The sequence below is a fragment of the Malaya genurostris genome, chromosome 3, assembly GCF_030247185.1.
Source record: "Malaya genurostris strain Urasoe2022 chromosome 3, Malgen_1.1, whole genome shotgun sequence".
NCBI lineage: Eukaryota > Metazoa > Arthropoda > Insecta > Diptera > Culicidae > Malaya > Malaya genurostris.
In genome coordinates, this window is record NC_080572.1 from 159,988,560 (window position 1) to 160,010,507 (window position 21,948).

Here is a 21,948-nt window from a genome sequence, read left to right on the forward strand (position 1 = left end):
ATCCGCACACTTGGCCTTGATCGGCGGAACAATAACCGGCTAACGGTACCGTTTCGATCGACCGCTCACAATAAGGCACTGTTCTATTATATAATGCGAAAAAAAACCTCTCAGAGGAAAAAGCACTATTGTCTATCACACAATATCGTCCGACCACTTTATCACACACACACAACTGGTTTTCAATGCTTTCGCAGTAAATCCAAATCACGTCTGTTCGCTCGGAAGGTTGAAACGGCAATGAATTTATTATTTGAAGTACATATGGCAAAAGTTGATACATTCCGACATGTATATAAGAACTAAGCTCGAAACGAAATGCCAAAAACGATCATAGGCCATGTATAAATCATACGTGTTATACAAACACTGAAACGATACGATGTTATGAAAGTCCAGTTAAAATTATCGTGTTGGCAAAAGCTGGTAGTGTTTCATCTAATATTCCCCGTGAGTTATATTGAACAAAAATGGTTTTCCAGTAATAAACATTTGCACATTGTTGTTAATTTCAACCTTCAGCGCGGATACCTTTCATGGTATGAGTTTTCTTCCCGGCAGCAGTTCCATAGTTAATCGTCGTTTGCGTTTATCCGTCTGAAACATAAATGTGCGCCTTTCTTGGCTCATGACTTAGCAGACAGCTATCGGAATTTTCCCCGCAAGCGAAAATTGATTTTCTACAGAAATATCTCTGAAAGATATACTGCAGTTGAAGTAAATAGCATACCGTGTGAATAAGGATAGTGAGAGTAGCATTTTGCCAAAAATCATAATATTTGTAAAAACGAATGAACGGATACACATAATTCTTTTTTTGTTTGATCAATTTTTATCCCCACTGGGAACGCACATAAAAAAATAGGGAATTGGATAGGAAAATGAAAAAAATACATTAAGTTGTTTTGTATGGAAAATGAAATTTTCCGCTGAAAATGTCGCTCATGTTTGCAAGATCATCGATAGGTTTTTGATGCATAACGAGTTGCATAAGATTGCTGTCAGAGTGAAAGCGTCACGCGAAGCGTCTGGACGCGCGTGTGAGCTAGTTACATTTGATCAAAGCAAACCTGTCAGAGTGAATGCGATGCGAAAACAGTACATCGCATTGAATCGCTTCGCTTCGGTCCGCGTTCCGCGCTCACGCTGACATCAACCTAAGTGTTTGGCCGTTGAAAAAAAGTATACTAGATCGTTGAAAAAATCGTTCAACGCGCAACGAGTGGTTTTGTGTGGAAATTTCACATGCATGCATGATTCATGTGATTCATCATTTCATGCCACATGCTTAATACGGTATCAAAATGATGGCGGAATGCATATGTCTTTTGCAACCCAGTCTCTTCAATGATACGTACTTTGCACGAACCAGTCTCTACAATGATGCGTACTTTTTCATGAGCAGAGTGTACCTTCGAGTTTGGCGACTTATAAAAAAAATTGCACCCTCTATACGAAGACTACAAGACTGTGATGTTTTTTGTATACTATTTATTGGTGTTTGTATGAATAACGTATGATGTTTGTATAGTTTTATTTATTAACAACGACAATTTTGTATGTATTATGTGTAAATTTTAGTGTATTGGAAAAGATAGTGGTTTTTATGCCTCTTTGAGAATAGTGCCATTGAAATGTTTTGGTACACTCAAACGGGCTTTTCCCCACTCATATAATTTAGACTGTAATGTCCAATGATAATAAATAAATAAATGAATAAATTAATAAAAAAAAATGATTGCAGAATTCATATGACTATTCTAACTATACAGCTAGCTAGCACCGTGGTTAAAAATCCTAATTTTACGCTCTTAATTAATAACAACACGTTGAAAACGGGTCAACATAGGGGCTAAGTAACTTCGAGATAGTTGTGAAGAAAGTCATTTCAAACAAATTTGCAAGGGTACTATTTCCGTAAATTAAGTAGAATTCATAAAGTATTTCCTGAAAAAGTGTCTCCTAAAACCAGCTTTTGTAAGAAAACAATGCAATCATCAAATCGAATTTTGCCTATGAAATAAACGTACTTATGGAAAAAAAAAATCAAATCGAATTACTTTATGTCATCTCAATAACATTAGAAATCATGTTTAGTTACTTGTTGCCTTTCTCATATAGAAATGTTATGCAATCACTTAGAAAATCGACTAGTAACAAGTGTCATTTACCATTCGACTACATAATTTTTGTTTGGTAGGCTTAACAGTTTAGTTTTAAGGTTATATGGTATTTTGTCTGATTACTTTTGAAATCTCAAACGTTCTGCTGTTACTTATACATTTAGGACTTTGGTCACAATCAAAGATATAGTGTTAGAAATTTTAAAATCTATCCATCAATTGTTAGCGTTACCTCATATAGTAACCACAATCGAACTCTTCAAAGTATGATTGTGATTAATATAACAATCGCTGAAAATACACTATGTACACAATAAGAAAATTTCGCAGAATTCGGTAATTTTTTAGCGAATTTTCAACAGCTGAATGCTCGGTAATCAGTTCGGTAATTGAATTGATTACCGATCGTTCGGTAATTGCTGAACTGTCAAACAAATACCGTAAACTGTAAACCAAATGGATCAAAGTGATTGTTCTGTAATTTTTTGTTTGTTTATTTTCCTTTGGTTAGAATTCGTTTATTTACGAATTTTAAAAAACTACACATATTCACAAAAGAAGAAAATTCCAACCTGTTGTGGTTTTATTCCACGAAAAAAAAGGGTCAAATGTTCCGGCTGACCGGAATTATGAGCACCTTCCAAAACACTGCACAATCCGTCGAGTCCACCAGAAATTAAATCGTTTAAGGGATTTGTGTAGGCAGTAAGTGGATAAGTGATACAAAATTATTTTCTTATTATTGTTTTATTTTTGTAAACAAAAGATTTTAGTGGTGCTAATGTTTTAAAAATTTTAGCACCTGTACCTCAATCCATTCGATGAACTCTACAAGATTTCTTTTGTTTGGTTAATAAAAAGACACTTACTGAAAATTTTATCAACTGTTTGACAGTTAGTTTTCACGACAATCGGTATTTAAAGAAGTTCGGTTATTGGAAGATTATTTTACCATACGGATGGTATGGGGTTTACCGTACTTGGCGACTATTCAGATTTACCGTATGAATTGTATATCTATTTACAGAATGCTGTAATGAAAACTGATCGTCCGGTAAAAATTTGCATAATTTTTGTAAAACGACGTTCATGTACCGAAATATCGGTAAATTCTATTGATTACCGAAAGTTTTCGTCAAAAAAATTACCGAACAACGGAATTGAATCTCTCGGTAACCATATCTTACACGAACAAATATGTCCTTCCGACATAACTTCAATTCTACTGACAGTGATCATTCGTCAAAAAAATGCACATGTGCCTCGACTCGCAGTTGTGCTATTTTCCTGCTCTTACGGGCATCATCTATGTTGATGTGATCCATCACGCATGGATCAGCTGGCAAATATTGTTGATATGATGCTACCAACAGTGCCATATCGTTTCGATGTGGTACCATGGAATGGTGATTGAATACATACCACTCTGGAGAGTGTTGTTGAGTATATACCAGAAGCTGTTTTGCTGGTTGTTAAAATTTGAATATGGATAAAAAAAGACAAATAGAAATGAAAAATACCCAACATGTCGAAGGACTATATATTTCAATACACATTCTTTGGAGGTTAAATAAAATAATTTTTATTACCATGTTTATACTTTTAGTTCATCAGTTTATAGTTTATTAGACAATATTATATTTAGTTCGAAATATATTCTGTGTTATGCTAGACTTATTACAATTTGGAAACATTTTCATGCACAGGCAGTAAGCTCAATTTTTTATGTTCTTTGTGTGGAAGGAGCCGTGGAAATAATTCACGAGGATTTGGAATTGTTCCTTATCCAGTCTGTTGGTAACAGCGCTGACTTTCTGGTAGTGTTATGTTTTCATCTCAACATGGAATAAATGACAGAAAAAAACAGATGATGAATTTGTGCTTCTTTTTTCATTTTTTCAGCTCTCATGCATGCGGTGGTGTTCGGAAACGTGACAGCTATTATTCAAAGGATGTATTCACGTCGTTCCCTCTACCAGAGCAAGTGGCGTGATTTGAAAGATTTCATTGCACTGCACCAGGTAAGTGTGCCTTTCTACTCTTGAACAGATGCCCTTTCGATGTAGGTTGTGTAACGGGGACAAATTATCATGAATTTTGTTTGTTTTTCACATGATGTATTTTTTGGAATGCGCTTAGATGCCGAAAGAGTTAAAGCAGCGAATGCAGGACTACTTTCAAACGATGTGGTCACTGAATCATGGAATCGATATATATGAGGTACGTTGATGGTTGAACTGTGTAAATATGACCTATAATGACGAGGAAAATATTTCTGAGTAATTTCAGATTTTAAAAGAATTCCCAGAGGAACTAAGAGGAGACATTTCGATGCATCTGCATCGGGAGATTTTACAGTTACCTATATTTGAGTCAGCATCACAGGTATGTCAGATAGAGGGAAATTTCGAAGATTTAAATAGCAAATATTATAATTCAATAATTCTAGCACATGAATACTTATACATTAATTTATTCATTTTGCGAATGATTTAAATTTTTGGTTAAAGTTTGTCAACAGAGCAACAAATTATATAGGATATAAAAATTGACAAACTCATTATGTTTTAAAAACTGATCCTGAAATCATATAGCTTAAATTAACACCTGTTTAAAAAAAACTAAGTCCCCACAAAACATTTTTCTAATAACATAAGTTCTGGTAGCTTGTCAAAAAAATATATTCCTTCTACTGGTTTGAAATGTGCTTCAGGTGAAATTTGTTTTGTGTTAGTTTTGAATACCCTAGTTGGTTTCAACTCTCAACCCCGAATATAGTATACAATAATTGCTTTTAACTTTTTTTTTAACTTTAACGACAAGCAAATAACCACTACATTAAAGCAATTGCAATAATTTGGTATCGTTTTTTTATTGCAATTATGATTTCGTTTTTTTTATTGCAAAATATCTGTACGGTCAATTCATCATTTTTTATTAAAATTACTCTTATTTATGGAAATGAAAAAATAGATTTTACTATTGATCTGCTGTGCGAAAAATAGATTTCACTATTGATCTTTGTTGTCTGTGACGTGATAAAATTAATAATTTGTGCTTAAATTGTATGATTTCTAATACTTACAGCTCAGCCAACTCTAGATGTATTAATTTTTTTTCCACCTGCTGCTTATAAATTTTTACACCTGAATGGGAAAGGATTAAACCATGTATTATAAATAATCAGTATTTGAACAGGTAGCTAATATTAATAATATCGGTTTGCTGGCATCTCTCGGTCGCGGTTACCAACTGGCTAAGAATAACACTACGGTAAACCTGTACCTGTGGTATAAGTCCAGCAAACAGGTAAGCCTTGTGGCATCCGGCGGAATTATTATCAACCAAAAATTGATCCACTGGTTTCCTGTTCCAAGTCGTAAAAGGCTACAAAATAGAAGCTCCAAAGTTAAGGGGTATTTCCGTGCCGATGCCTGAATAGCTGCAGGAACTTAAATAATACAGTCGTGAGCGGAATATCTTGGGTTTTGCACTTACTGTGTTAATCGAAGCTCTGATACAGTGGATAATTTCATTCTTTGCACCTCGTGGGATTTAAGTGACTAAGACATTTCAATCCTTCCATGGTTTTCTATAGACGATTATAAGCCACTATATTTGGTTTCCTCTAGTTGTTGTATGATAGGTGCTGGAGATGGAGTGTACATTACTTTAATTGATAATGGTTAGAGTAGCACAAATCAATCTCCAGCATAAATGTACTTCAACTTTGAATCTATTCTGACTTCTGCAAGAAGGTAATGCTTCTAAAGCTTTGGTTCAAGAATCATATTTCCTAAAGAGATACATTGGAAAGTTATTAAACCCAGGCTTCGTTATCAGTTTTCGTTCTCTTTACCGCCTGTACAAAATCGAACACAGCACGCTGTGTGCTTTGTTTGTAGAGGCGGTGTTGTCTTTTCATCTTCCGTACCAGCGCTTTATATGAAGGTTTGCAATTTTTGACACTCATAACCCTGTAATTTCGGAACCGAGAGCCGGATCGGGATGCAATTTATAAGACCTTTCATTCGAAACTAATTTTGCGAAAATAGGTCAAGCCATCTCTGACAAAAGTGAGTTCAATTTTAGAGTTTGTGAACAATATTCCCGGTGCTTCAAGAAACGGAAACCGGTTACTGGTACAGACAAAGTCGATTCGCTTGGCCGTCAACTGAAAAGGCCTATCAATTGGAATTGTTTTGAGTCCAGTTTTTGCTTTTCTCATATAGAAAGGCTATGCAATCACTGTGAAAATCGACTTCGAAACAGAGGCTCGAAGGGCCAAGTATCATATACCATTCAACTCAGTTTGTGGAGATTATAAAATGTCTGTGTGTATGTGATGAATACAGGCGCTCAATTTTCGCAGAAATGGTTGAACCGATTTTCACGAACTTCGATTCAAATAACAGGGTTTATGGTCCCATATACTTCTATTGAATTTCATCTTTATCCGACATCCGGCTCTAGAGTTACAAGGCAATATGTGCAAATTTATAAGAAAATGCGCTCTCAATTTTCTCGGAAATCGCGAGTATCAAAACTGTCAAACCGTCATACAAAATGACAATGCAAAACCGCTACGTGTTGGTATGAAAAAAGAAAACACCACCGCCTTTCGAACAAAGCATACATCGTGCTTTGTTCAATTTTGTATAGCGCGCAGGGTTGCCACATTTAAATCTATATTTTTCAGGAGAAACAAAACAAAATTTATTATTGAAAATCTGTACATGAAAATGATAAGAAACCATAGTGCAACGAACATAAAAAGTCATTTAATCGAATCTGAAAATAACAGCTACTTTTTTTACAGGTAGCGTTTATTGTAATGTAATTGGCAATCAGTATCTTGTTACTATTTTACATTATAACCAAGGCCACCATCTTGGCATCTTATCAGAAAAAATTTCACAAAATACAAAGAATTACACTAAAATAATTGCAAGAAAAGTTTATATAGATAAACCGTAATTAGCAAATGAAACCACTTGTAGTGTTTACCATCCGTGATATTATTTTTCATTCAATTTGTACCTACTTGCTAGTATTGTCAGAATTGTATAGAAAGTTTATGCAATAACTTGAAAAATTGACTAGTGAAAATTGGCCTGGAGGGCTAAGTGTCCCACGCCATTTGACACAGTTCATCGAGCTGAGCAATGTATGTGTGTATGTATGTATGCGTATGGGTATGTGTCAAATAATGTCACTCATTATTCTCAAAGATGCCTTGACCGATTTTCACAAGCTTAGACTCAAATAGAAAATCTCACAGTCCCACAGGTTGCTATTGAATTTCATCATGCTTTCATAGGATAAAAAGTGTTTAAAATTGCACACCGTCAATTAGAGTGACGATGCAAAAAAGGATAAAATTTTCTAGATTTGACTCAAAACTGATTTAATTTGTAGGCTATATTAGTTACTTACTAAACGTACCGACATCGGCTATACTAGTTCCCAGTTCCCGGTTCCGGATGTATCAGCTGGTCATACAAGCCAGTTGTCGTATGTTCGAGCCCCGACCTGGAAGGATTCTTAGTGTCAGTAGGATCCATAGTACTAGCCATGCAATGATTCTGTACACTAAGAATCGGCTGCGAAGTCTGTTCAAACAGAAAGGTCAAATTCCACAAAAGGAATGTAATGCCAAGACTTTGCTTTGACCGACACTTGTGCCTCCACCTGCGTTCTTGATTCTTCTACTCGATTGGAAACAAGTGTTCATATGTGCTTGATACTGATTAATTCGGTTGTGTTTTGAAAACGTTGTTAGTTTTCGTTCTCCCGTACACGTTATACGAAATTGAACAAAGCACGCTGAGTGCTTTGATCGCAAAGGTAGTGGTGTTTTATTCTTCCGTGTCTGCTTGTACCAATGTGTTCCGGTTTTGCATAATCATTTTGTACTATGGTTTGAAAGTTTCAACACTCATCGTCCTATAATTTTGGAGCCGGAAGCCGGATGAAATTGACCAGCATCTTTAAAGACAACGAGGGCTAAACATTATCCAGAGGGTACCACTGGGCCATGGATAGTCTATTTTCGTCCCAAAAAAAAGGTATTGAATTTGATGCGAATTACTAAGGATTTGACATCACATTTCTCTGAAGTTGTAGAAATCTCTAAAGTTAATAGAGATAAAATTCGAGTTGTTGTTAACGATTTAAAACAGGCCAACGAAATTATAATTATAATTAATTTATTCGTTATTGAATATCGAGTTTACATTCCATCAGGAGGTGGAAATTGACGGTGTTGTCACTGAAGCAAGTCTGACAGCCGATGATTTAGTTAAAAATGGAGTTGGTCGTTTCAAAAACTCCATTCTTGAGGGAGTTAAGATACTCGAGTGCAAGCAATTGTACTCAGCAAAAAAAGTCTTATCGTCTCTCAGATTCGTTTCGAGTAACATTTGCCGGATCTGCGTTGCCTAGCCATGTCTATATCGATAAAATTTGTCTTCCTGTTCGGCTTTTCGTACCGCATGTTATGAATTGCACGAACTGTAAAAAATTCGGACATACAGCCACTTATTCCAGTAGTAATTGTAAGAAAAGTCTTCATGATCTCTCAGTATGCGCTGTATTTAAGTTGCGTAAAGATAAAATTAAGCTTTCTTTAAAAGCACGGTCTAAGCGCACATATACAGAAATGATGACTCTGATGAAAATAGTGAAGTCACTCCTCAAGGTTCTGTTAAGAGACAGTTGACCCCCCCCCCCCCAAACTACCAAAAAAGACACTTAAAATTACACCTTCAAAAAAAGATTCCCGTGTTAAATCTAAAAAGCCAAATTTAAAACCAAAAACTGTGCCTCCTGGTTTGTCAAATTCACAAACCAATCCAGGAACTAGCACAAGAAAAGACAATAATCCAGTGGGCTTCGTTTCACATTCACCAACAGGATTACTGAAGTTTTCAGACATTGTAGAATGGATTTTCGCAGCATTCAATATTTCTGAACCTCTAAAGACCATCATAATGGCATTCCTCCCTATAGCTAGAACTTTTTTGAAGCAGTTATCAGCTCAATTGCCAGTTCTCTCAGGTTTTGTATCATTTGATGGATAATTTATCATCCGCCGCAAATGATTCAATCACTGTCCTGCAGTGGAATTGTCGAAGCATCATGCCAAAACTTGATTCATTTAAAGTTTTGTTGCATAGTCCCTCCTGTACGTCCAACTGCATTAGAGTGCATTAGATTTATCTTTTTGCTCGACTTCAATTCGACTAGATTGCACCTGAAAAGCATTTCCTGATTTACACGGTAGCGATCATTTACCAATCATCATCTCAATTAACAAATGTATTGCTTATTCAGTTAATATTCCTTATGATTTGACAAAAAATATCGACTAGTTTAAATACCAAAGTAATATTTCAAGTTTCAATGGAAGAGCTTCCCCCACTTGAAGAATATGACTTCCTGGTTTGTTCAATTCTGGAGGCCGTAGAACAAGCCCAAACCAAACGATTTCTTGATCCATCGACCAACAGAAGGCCTCCAAACCTTTGGTGGACAAAGAGTTCTCAGATGCTAAACACGCGAAACAAAATGCTTCCAAGACGCTTTCAAAACGAGGAGGAGGAACTCCTCAGAATTTTGAAAAATTCTTGATTTTAGAAACCAAGTACAAGAGCATACTTCGGGCCAAGAAATGTAGGTATTGGAGACATTTTGTCGAAGGTTTGTCAAGAGAAACCTCAATGAGCACTCTTTGGAACACGGCCAGCCAAATGAGGAATCGTAACGTGGGGAATGAGAGTGAGGAATACTCGAACCGGTGGATCGTTATTCTGCAAAAAATACTGTATTCCTTCGTCCGATATTGGTGCACTATTAGAGAATGATGATAGTGATGATATAGCCCGGTCAATGTCCTTCCACCGATAAAACTTTGAGAGCCAAATAATTTGCTCTATAAACTGAGAATAAAGCAAAGAAATACATATTTGATCTTTTACTTCTCACTTTATTACTATTTAATAACACTAGCGCAACACAAAACGGACATAATCAGCTACATTTCAGACCACCAAAGCGACTCACAAAGCTTGTTTATATATATATATATATATATATATATATATATATATATATATATATATATATATATATATATATATATATATATATATATATATATATATATATATATATATATATATATATATATATATATATATATATATATATATATATATATATATATATATATATATATATATATATATATATATATATATATATATATATATATATATATATATATATATATATATATATATATTAACACATGGATCAATAAGTCCCGAGACTAACAATGGAAACAACATTTTTTTTGCAAATTTTTTTTTATTCATCAACATAATCACCTTTTAGGGTGATACAATGGTGCCAACGTTTTTCCAATTTTTCAATTCCATGTTTAGAAAAAAATTTATCTTTCGCTTCAAAATAAGCTTCAGTTTCAGCGATTTCCTCCTCATTTGAGCCAAATCTTTTTCCCTGGAGCATTTTTTTTAAGATCAGCGAAGAGCCAGTAGTCACTGGGGGCTAAATCTGGCGAATATGGGCGTGGGGAAGCAGATCAAAGCCCAATTCGTTCAATTTCAAACTGCTTTCTGAATCATCGACTCGTTGCTGTTTTTGTTCCATCGAAAGCAATCGCGGCACCCACTTAGGAAAAACCTTTTTCATGCTCAATTTTTCATGAAGGATAGTAAATACACTTCCATATGATATTTGTGTCATCTCAGCAATCTCACGGAGCTTCACTCACATTTTCCGGTGTAACGGCTTCCACAGGTCTACCCGAGCGTTCCGCGTCATTTGTGTCGGTACGACCACGTTTAAACTCGGCGAACCACCGACAAATCGTTGCTTTTGATGGACAAGAGTCCGGATAACATTTTTCAATCCATTGTTTCGCTTGCACGGTGTTTTTACCCATTAAAAAACAATGTTTTATCAAAACACGAAACTCGGTTTTTTCCATTTTCTAAACAAACTACAAAACGACTTTACTTCAACCTCGATAAATCAGCTGTTTCTGGTCGGATCGACTTAAAATTTTGACCCGTTTCAAGTAAAGGTTAGTACTCTAGAAAGACGTGGTTACTGGTTTACTACGAGCGCCATCTCTGCTTTAGTCTCGGGACTTATTAATTTATGTGTTGAACGTATGAACGTAATTGGAAAAAGTTACTACAATCAACCCAAACAATGGAACTAAAAACTTTCAGTTGTGCTTTTGATAAATTTTTATCCTCGTCGCTTCTTTTATAACTATCAAACGTATTGGAGATGTGATATTGAGATATAGTACCGTGTATACTGTGTGAACTCATGTATTGAATTGACTATTCATCTTGATCACTCATAAACGCAGCATGTACTTCGAGCACGCTATGGTGGCTTTAACGACTTAGTTGTAACAAATTTACTTTAATGGAAGTTATTTCATTGTAATGCAATGAAAAAGGGAGTTAAATAGTTTTCAATAGTTTAATTACTTCAAAGAACAGATTCTTAGCAAATTTGACGTAGTTACTTACTTACATTATTATTGACGTACAAATTTTCAAAGAAGGTATTATACCAGTCGGTCATTTAACGCAGGTATTAATTTATAGAATCACCAGTGCGTCCGATTTAATTTAGTCACCATGTGAATCACATCTCTTAATCATATTCGAAACTAATCTTTCGGCCATAAAATGCAACTAATATACATATCACTTAAAGCTAGTGTCTTATAATCTACTGTTCTATTCACAATGTAATTAATAGGTGCGTTTTTTCTTGTTTCAATATACACTTCCATTATGTTTGTTCCCTACAGGGCTGCTTAAAACTGTTATCACTTCATATCAAGGCAAATTTTTGTGCACCCGGCGAATATTTAATTCATAAAGGAGATGCTCTGAGCTACATTTACTACATCTGCAATGGATCTATGGAAGTGATGCAGAACAATATGGTGGTTGCTATCTTAGGTAGGACAATCCAGTATAGCGTTCAAGAAGTAATTTGAATTATATGATCTTCAACAGGGAAAGGTGATTTAGTTGGTTGTGATATAAGCATACATTTACTGCATAGCAGCCAAGGGAATTCTGGGAATCAGAGCTCACAGGATGTTATTGTGAAGAGCAGTGGGGATGTCAAAGTGAGTTAATTCTAGCCACGTTTATCTTAGTATGTAAATACAGCAAAATTAAATCATTGTTTCAATTTACGTAGGCCCTCACCTATTGTGATTTGAAAAGCATTCATATGTGCGGCCTCGTGGACGTTTTGCGTCTCTATCCAGAGTATCAACAGGAATTTGCCAACGATATCCAACATGATCTGACTTACAATTTGCGCGAGGGTTACGAAGCAGAGGACGAAATGGAAAACAATGCACCGTGCCTCGCATTACCGTCCATTAGTGAAGATGATGAAAATCAGTCTGATGCAGAGTCCAGTACATCTCCATTAAACACATCGTTATCTAAATCACCAGCCCATAACGCCAGCACTAGTCCAAGACATGGGAAACTAATTCACAGGTAAGCTTAGTTCAATGTGTTGTTAAAGTACGATTTATTCACAAGTTACAAATTATGTTGAGGTAACTTATTCCTGATTTGCAGCAAAACTGACTCATATTTTTAGTTGCAAACTTGTGCTTACATAATTTGCTACTGAAGTATCGAATGCGACGATTTGGGAATATTTTCAAAAAGGCACTCTTGTTGTCATAAAAAATATTCGATATTTTTTACGAGGAACACATCTTTGTTTTCTATATAGGAGTGCAAATTAAAATTCAAAAAATTACCTACAGAAATGTTCGAAATGTGGTCAGATTTTGAACACTCACAGCTCAGTCCACTTTGTTTTAATCACTAGTATTATTTCACCGACTGAATGGAATTATTTCTAATCTTTGATTTGATTGGATAAAACTATGTTTACTCATTTAAACATAAACGAAGTTTTGATTAACAGCCAAAAAAAAATAGTAGTGCTGAAAAAGGTTTTTTATAGTTTTAAAAATACCTAAAATTCAAATATCCCAAAAAACGTATTTTTCATTATATTTATTTTTTGATATGTTGTAGCTAAAGTCCTAAGAAAATTATTAACACGAACAAATAGTATTTGAAAAAGTTACACATTTTCAAAAACATTGAATTTTTTTAAAATCGTGAAAAATAAATACATAAGTTTTCATTTTTCAGTAAAATTTTAGGAAAGAACGCTAAATTTCAAATATAAAAGACTAAAAGAGATATATCAAAAATTTACTATATGCTGCCGTTCTCGAGATACAGTGGATAGAAAAAAAATACGAGATATTTTTATTTTAGTACGGATTTTAGGGTGGTTATTTAAAAAAAACATATTTACCTAGTGGTGTAAAGATGCCTTTCTCATATTACTTATATTTAAAAAAAAATACCACTAGAAGATTCGGTCAAGAATCAAGGTCAAGGTCAAGGTCAATGATTGAGATTATAAACATGTCAGTTTCTAATCTTATAGTTCCGGAACCAGAATTCGAACCCCGACACACACACACACACACACACAGATATTGCTCAGCTCGATGAACTCTGTCAAATGGTATAGAATACTTAGCGCTCCGGGCCAACTAGTCATTTTTCAAGCGATTGCAAAAACTTTCCATATGAGAAAGACAATAAGTATACTTTTATAGGAAAGTATCGTTATCATGATTTCGTGATAATACCAATAAGTGGGCACAAATTGAATTAAAGAGAATATCAAGGATGATAAAAACTACATATGGTTCCATCTGCTAATGATAGTTTATCTATATAATTTTTACTTTCAATTGTTTTACATAATTCTTCATATTTTTTAAAATTTCTTCTAGGCTATCTCTTATCAATTCCTTTCATTGCGCTTTCTTGTCCTTTTTCATACACAAATTTTCAATACAGAATGATGATCTCCCGACACAAATTTACAGATTTTTCTCCTCAAAAATATTGATTTAAATGTGGCAACCCTATACGACAATGAACAAAGCAAGTTGTGTGATTCGTTCGAAAGACGATGGCGTTTCTAATTCCGTACCAGCAAGTAGCGATTTTGCATTGTCATTTTGTATGATGGTTTGAAATATTTGGCACTTATTTGGAAGTAAGATCTGGATGAAATTGTGCAGTATGTTTTAAGACAATGAGAGCTTTAATTTGAATCAAGTCGTGAGCTCCGTTTTTTGGAGCAGTTTATTATTTATTTAACTGTAATCGGTGATTTTGGAAGCGGAAGACTAGTAGTTGCAAAGATGGATTCACCAGTAAGTTGTATGAAAATTAGCACCTCGTTTCGCCATGGCTTGCGAAAAAATGCTCATGAAATCTAAAATTTTTCACTTATCGCGTTGTAATACCAGAACAAGAAGTCTGATCTGAATCAACTTTACGGGAACTTCATTAAGAATTTTAACCCTTTTATTTGCATCTTAGTTTGCGAAAATCGGTTAAGGAATTTTCGAGAAATCTCTGAGAAAAGTGAGTGACAATTCTTTGTGAAAAGTGAGTGACTATAATATCACACTGAATTCCGGAGCCGGATGTCGAATCGGGACAAAATTCAATAGCATTCTATGTGACCATAAGTCCTTTCATTTAAATCTGAGCTAGTGAAAATTGGTTCAGTCATTTCTGAGAAAATTGAGTGACATTATTTGTCACATACACACAACCATACATATATACACACATGGGATGTGATGATGTGAAGTGAAGCCACCATCAGTGCAAGGACTTGGCAGACTTCTCGCAAATGTAGTAGCAATTGGCCTTTTTTAAACAGTTTGGCGTTTTCCGCCCTTCCCAATTGTTACACAACCACGTTGACCAGGCATTGCACAGTGGTTCAAAAGCGCAATTTCACGCTCTTAATTGATAACTCATAGGATAGGACATAGGACAGTTTGGCGTTTTCCGCCCTTCCCAATTGTTACACAACCACGTTGACCAGGCATTGCACAGTGGTTCAAAAGCGCAATTTCACGCTCTTAATTGATAACTCATAGGATCGTGGTTTTTGAGGTACAGTATCTTCAGCAAAGTTGCTCAGAATGGTAGACGCCATCTTTTGGTAAATTTCATTTATGTGATTAATCCCCCTAAAAATGAGATAAAAATTTTATTTTTGCTCAGGGCCAACATAGGGGCTAAGTTACTTCGACAAAGTTGTGCAGAAAGTTATTTCAAACAAGTTTGCTGAAGGTACTATTCCCGTAACTTGAGTGTATTTCATGATATAATGTATTTTCTGAAAAGGGTACGGTATGAAAGCTCTTTTGAAGTAGTTTAATATGTGAGTAGTCTCATCTGCACCTTCCTGCGCCTTTTGATAATAGACAAGTTAGAATTTTATTAAAAAAAAACATGAAAAATTGCTCTATTTCATTAAACTGATATGATAACAGCATAGTATGTTTGAGAAAGTTGTGTAATTTTTAGAGATAAAAAACTTTGTATAACATGAAAAACACATATAAATTGAAAATATATATGTTTTCTTACAAAAACTGGTTTCTGGACACCCTTTTCAGAAAATTCATTATATCATGAAATACACTCAAGTTACGGGAATAGTACCTTCAGCAAACTTGTTTGAAATAACTTTCTGCACAACTTTGTCGAAGTAACTTAGCCCCTATGTTGGCCCTGAGCAAAAATAAAATTTTTATCTCACTTTTAGGGGGATTAATCACATAAATGAAAATTACCAAAAGATGGCGTCTATCATTCTGAGCAACTTTGCTGAAGATACTGTACCTCAAAAACCACGATCCTATGAGTTATCAATTAAGAGCGTGAAATTGCGCTTTTGAACCACAGTGCATTGGTTTCATCATCCTCGTAGAATAGCATAACGGTGTCCTTAATAGTTTCATCTAGTCAACTGGCTGCCCTCGATCCAATAGTAGAATGCACACCGCTCTCATTCAGTAATCCGTTCGCTTCTGTTTTCGTATACACTAAGGTCTTTTTTCACACGGTTTCTTTTCGCACGGTTTTTTTATCCGCGGCTTTTTACACGGATTCCGGAATTAACACGGTAGTAGTATTATGATTTACGCCAATGAAATGAGTTGCTTCAGCATGACACATAGTAATACGTTTTCTAATTTGATCCATATTCATCTCTATGAATTCTTTCCCTTTAATTTTGTCGCTGCGTGCATAGAACTTCATCCAGTACACATGTCTTCCCACAAAGTTTAGTTAAAAATGACTATTAAGATCGTTAGTGTTTACTACACATCGCACCTTCGGAATTGAAAACTTATTCTCAAGCTTTATTTGCAGTGAAAGTGTTTATGGGTGGTATTATTAGCACTTCTTTAGTCGAACGTTCTAAATTGTACGTATTATCATTCTTTTGAAAACCGAATTCATTAAACAGAAGGCATGAACCGTTTAGATTAATTTGCTTATCGTGCAATGTGTTTCCTAAGTGTTCTAATTTCAATTCGGCATCCAATGTGTTTTATCAAGTATGACTAGACCTTCTCGTAACCTCAGGCTGAGTTTTAGATTTCCGTTTTTATTGTGAACAAAAACAGTTATATTTGATCAAAAACTGGGGTCATTTCCGCAATTAACACGGTTTTTTTTTACACGGATTTTTTAACGCGGTACGTAACCCTCGTGTGAAAAGAGACCTTAGTGTATATCGTCGTATTAAATTATTATTTCATACCACTCATTTCATCAAAGCTAAGTTCTTTGTTTAGAGCAAATATATGTCTTCTAATACTGTTTATTATCTCGTGATATTTCTCCATAATATATTTAACAGAACTACCTTTAGTTTTGTCATTTGTGGCCACGGCAATACTCGAGATTGATTTATCGAAAATTTAAACATTAACTTTTTGGATGTATTCTCGAACGTTTGAGTCCGTTGTATCTATTGATGTTGCTGAGGTCGCTTCTAATGTTTCCTGATTTAGAACAATCATGCTGAAATTTGTTAACTCTATGAATGTTACGTTTGTTACTTGTATTGTTTCCTGACTCTGATCCATCCATACAAACAGCTGACTTTTTACTACTCGATAAGTTATCGCTACTAGATAGAGCAATTCGTTTGTTCAACTCAAACTTTTTGTTAAGCAGATTTTTCTCTGCAAATCCTAGTTCCACTAATTTGGCAGTGTAACATGTATAAAGCACGCGTGTGTCACTTTTGATTCTTTTATTTAGGTTAGATTAGGCTTCAATTTCTTACCTTTTTTTCTAACCTGCTCGGCTCGGGTCGATTACCCGGGAGAAATGCGAACTTACTTCCCTTGCATTTAATTCAAAAAAATATAAAAGAATATCGAAAAGGGAACAATATTTTAACACTGAAAAAAAAACTTTATTTCTATGCACAATGAGAACGAACCATTTATTTAAGTCTTTCATTTTGTAAAGTTTGTCCATTAGGGATTTAAAGAAAAAGGGATAAAGTGGCATCCGCTTACGGTTTTGATGCGTTGTCTTCTAGCGACGATCTCCAGCGGCCGCCTCTGCGATGCTTGAAGTCCACCAGGTGGAATTGTAGCCGTCCACCATCGGCGACAGCAGAAACAATGGCTACCGTTTCACAACCGTTTTGCTTACACGTGCAAAGCCTTACACTATATCTAGGCGGGTCCTTCGAATTCTACACTTTTCCTGCGGAGGATTTCGGGGGACCATCATCAGGCACTAGGTTCCACCCGATGCAGAGTTACTCACAATCACTTATTTTTAGACCGGTGGTCAACACTTTTGTCACTGGAAGAATAATGCGTACTTATTAATAACGCCACTTTATATTGCTAGACTTTTGTTACCAGATAAGAGAGCGAATGATCATTCGCTGGTGTTTCTATACCCGGCGGCGTCCTGACAGAGAAGTCGAACGGGCCGAATGACATTTCATTTTTGGTTGGTAGCGGGTAATGCCAGATGATAGGAATTTTATGGTGTCAGGGGGCTCGGGAAGTTTTTATAGCAAATTTCAAATTCAAATTTTAGAGAATATAACAGGGTGTTTGTTTTACATTAAATTATGTATAGAATTGCAATTCATTTGTGTTTATTGGTTTAGGGGAAATCTGACACCGTATATGGACAAGGATGTAAAATTGAATATTAAAGAATAATTTAAAGTAAATATTTAACAAAATAATTTAAAATTAATGCAAAGATGATCTTGGTGTTTATAATGAGGAATTCAATTTAAGAAAATGGTAGAAATAATAAATGAACAATAATAATAAAAATATTAATAAACATTATTATAAAAGAAATATATGATTATATGAATAATATATTTGTTAAATTCAGGAGATATTATTTATAAAGTATTTATTTACAAATATTAATCACATTGTGCATATTTTATCGAGTGTTACCGAACTTGGAGGTAACAGCAGTATTATTTTCCTTGAGTGTTCGTCAATTTTTGTTACTCTTTTTAGAATTTCATTCGGATCCGACATCTGGTTTCAGAATTGCAGGTTGAAGATTTTTAAATAATCATACCGTCACTAAGAGCGGCGAAGTAAAAAACGTAAAATAATTTCTTAACTTGCTTCAAAACTATTCCTCTTAGCCTACTTAGAAATTAGTAGAATCTGCGCTTTTTGAGTCACGCAAGTGGCTATCAGTTCAGTGTTGCATCATTTGCGGGACGTTCGCAAAGCCATTTTTTCTTCAAAGAAGATCGATTGCGTCATCCTGCTGCTGGTCGTTTGCATTGGAGCAATATACAACGAAAAGTGGACAACGATGGGATACATTATGCAAAGTCAGCCCTTCTAATGGCTCCAAATGTTATTTGAAGAACTATAAAGATTTTTTTTGTGCAAATCGGAGATAAAAATAAGTTTTGCAAATCGAAGATAAAAAAATCGAATGAAGTCAGCATTTGACTGTTTCGCATTCGAGCCAAATGCTCCGAAGTGTTTGTGATGTCGCAAAGAATTTCATAATTTGGCCCTTTTGAATGCCAGAAATAAATCCCGTACAGCGTTTTGATAGTTTTTTCACTGGAATATGAAAATCTGGAATGAAATAATCGACATCAAAATTCTGTATGTCCCTATTTCTTTACTCTCATTTGTTTCGCGTTATTTATTTGTGTGGTAGAAAATATTTGTCTCCAATAAGTCAATCTTTAGTATAAATGCACCGTTACAATTCTGGAAGCGAAGCAGTTAAAGTTACGAAATTCACACAATCAACTAATACGAACGCCTATAATGTTGACGTAGGACTACGTCTTTCTTTATTATGTCCACTTGGGTGCATTTTCAAATTTTACAACACGAAAGTGTAACGAAATTACTCCAGATTTGTTTTATTAATAACTTTTTCCCTGATTGAGTATTTTCTCTAATTCTTTCACGAAACGAATGGAAAAGATGTAAAATTGTTTTTAATACCACGTTCATTACTAAAACATTGTTTAAATAGTGAAAAAAGAAGACAAGTGGAACTACACTCAGCATTATTCAACTTGGTGCAATGGGGAATATGAGGTTCCGTTCATCAAGCCTAAACGCAGAAAAACAACTAGTTCTTCTGTGATCATATCTGCTGTTGAACATTTGCAGTGTGAGTTTCGCTTCAAACAAGAGCGATTGCGTCATTCAGCTACTGGTACGTTTGCATTGGAGGAAAAGAAAACGAAAAGTGGACAACGATGGGGAACATTATACAAAATCAACCGTTCGAATGGCTCTAAATGTTATTTAAAAATGCGGAAAATTGATCAAAGTATCAACACAAGCAAAGAGTTAATTGGATTTCCTCATATACATTAATTTTGGTTTAGAAAGTCGAAATACTACTTGTGGCTTTTCTAATGTAGAATACAGACGGACTAGTTTCGGACGGTAGTGAACTATCAAGCTTGATTGTCTAATCATAACTAAAATGTACATTTACAGTAGGTAAAAAAATATCGAGTGTAGTGTGATATTGATTTGTATACGCATGCGTGTGTGTTTTGGCATATTGGGATCATCGAATTAAAGTCGATTACGCCACATCACATCGTAGATTTACCAATACTGATGAGGGATTTTCTCACGGCGTCCAGAGCATGTTTGGTGGGTGTTCGTCCTAGTTGACATCTTGGACTGCTCTACTGGTGGATGAATCTCCTCTGCATGTGTGAAAACCGCCTTTAGCAAATCGATAGATATCACAGTAGATTTACCATTTACGTCTACAATGTTTGTTGGTACGCCGAATCGAACCGTCGACGAAGGCACGAGCTACGGTGTGTGCAATCATATTCGGCAGCGGGTAGATCTCAGGACATCTGGTGAATTTGTCAATAATAGTGAGACAATATAAATTCCCTTCGGACGGTGGAAGAGGTTCGATCAAATCCATACGTATGTGTGCGAATCGGTTATCTGGTACCGAAATTCTGGGGTGGAATCATGTAAGGTGATAAGTGACTATCACCTCCTGGTGATAACGAGGTGATCACCAGAATGTTTGGAATCACCGAAGGTGATCACTTTTACTATCACCATCACCGGTGATTGAGCCAACTTCACTCCATTTATCACCTGTCAAGAAACGTCAATTTTTCATGAGTAAAATATGAATGTTGCGTATACCGTTGATATTAGGAGGAGTAACATATGAAAGTGGCGTATACCCATATAATATTTTGAAATCTAAAGTTTTATTCCTTTAGTTTTCAATTTTTTTCATTAATTCGAGTCATGTTTATCAATGATGATTTGTTTGGATCGAAGAGTAACGTTGAAAAAAATTACCTGCGCACAAACAAATAAAAAAAATCACTTGTTGGTTTAATTTAGCGCCGATTTTTATTTTTCAATGGAAATCAATGTCACAGTCAATTCTTTAAGATAAATTTGCTAGCTTTGAAATGACTCGAATTGTTAGATCTTCTTGATGTTTCACAACGGATGGCATTCCTCTCGAATGAGAAAGATCCGTTAAATAATTTCTTGTATAGTTTTCATTCACTTTACGATTATGGCATTTCACAGAGCTTTCAAATGCTACCTCCATTTTGGAAATTTTACCCACCGGTACTACGAATATCCACTATGATTAGCAGCAACTAATTGTCCAAAAATATTGCCTTATTTAGTTCAACTCACAAGAAGAAAATTAAGAACGCAGTTTAATCTTTTTTACTCGTTCAGTTGAACGAGACTGATATGTCGCTTACTAAGTCACGGCCATCTAATTCTACTGAAAATGTTAGCATAGATTTTTTTTGTTACGTTATGTGCAACAGGAGATGTCTACATTCATAAACTTATCACTTTTCCAGAAAGCAATTTATCTTTGACTTTACGAATACCCCAAGTATATTTCTTCAAATAATAATTATAACATAAATGAATTGATTTAATTGATAAATACTACCGTTCATTCTATGAATTCTTTAAACTATATAAACTAAGTTACTTTTCATTTTGGTATTTAATTCTGACACAATATCAGTACGAATTTTATTAAAAAATTATCCTCTCCGACCAATATTGGTAGGTTGTTTATATCAGTGGCTTGAAATTCACCTAACGGACAATAATTTATAAAGCCACTTCTCAAAAAATCAAATCACTACTGAAAGTGATAACTAAATTGCTATCACCTCCATTTTGACATGAAGGTGATGATTATTATTCACACCCATATACTGCGAGGTATCAACAGAAGCCATTGCCAGTTATGCATTGTATTCCGTGCCAAAAATCAAAAATACAACGGCACAACAAAACACCAATAAGCAGGGGTGG

The 21,948-nt window shown here is 35.0% G+C and overlaps 1 protein-coding gene across 2 annotated transcripts in view; it reads left to right on the forward strand.

Moving 5' to 3' along the window:
- The window catches only part of LOC131439069 (potassium voltage-gated channel subfamily H member 8), a 132,025-nt gene that overhangs the window by 101,209 nt on the left and 8,868 nt on the right, over positions 1–21,948 (forward strand). For both annotated transcript variants that reach the window (XM_058609611.1, XM_058609610.1), the window contains 6 exons: positions 4,026–4,144; positions 4,263–4,343; positions 4,413–4,508; positions 11,983–12,136; positions 12,194–12,309; positions 12,384–12,694. In XM_058609611.1, coding sequence (XP_058465594.1) covers positions 4,026–4,144; positions 4,263–4,343; positions 4,413–4,508; positions 11,983–12,136; positions 12,194–12,309; positions 12,384–12,694 — 877 coding nt within the window. The remainder of the gene's footprint in view (positions 1–4,025; positions 4,145–4,262; positions 4,344–4,412; positions 4,509–11,982; positions 12,137–12,193; positions 12,310–12,383; positions 12,695–21,948) is intronic.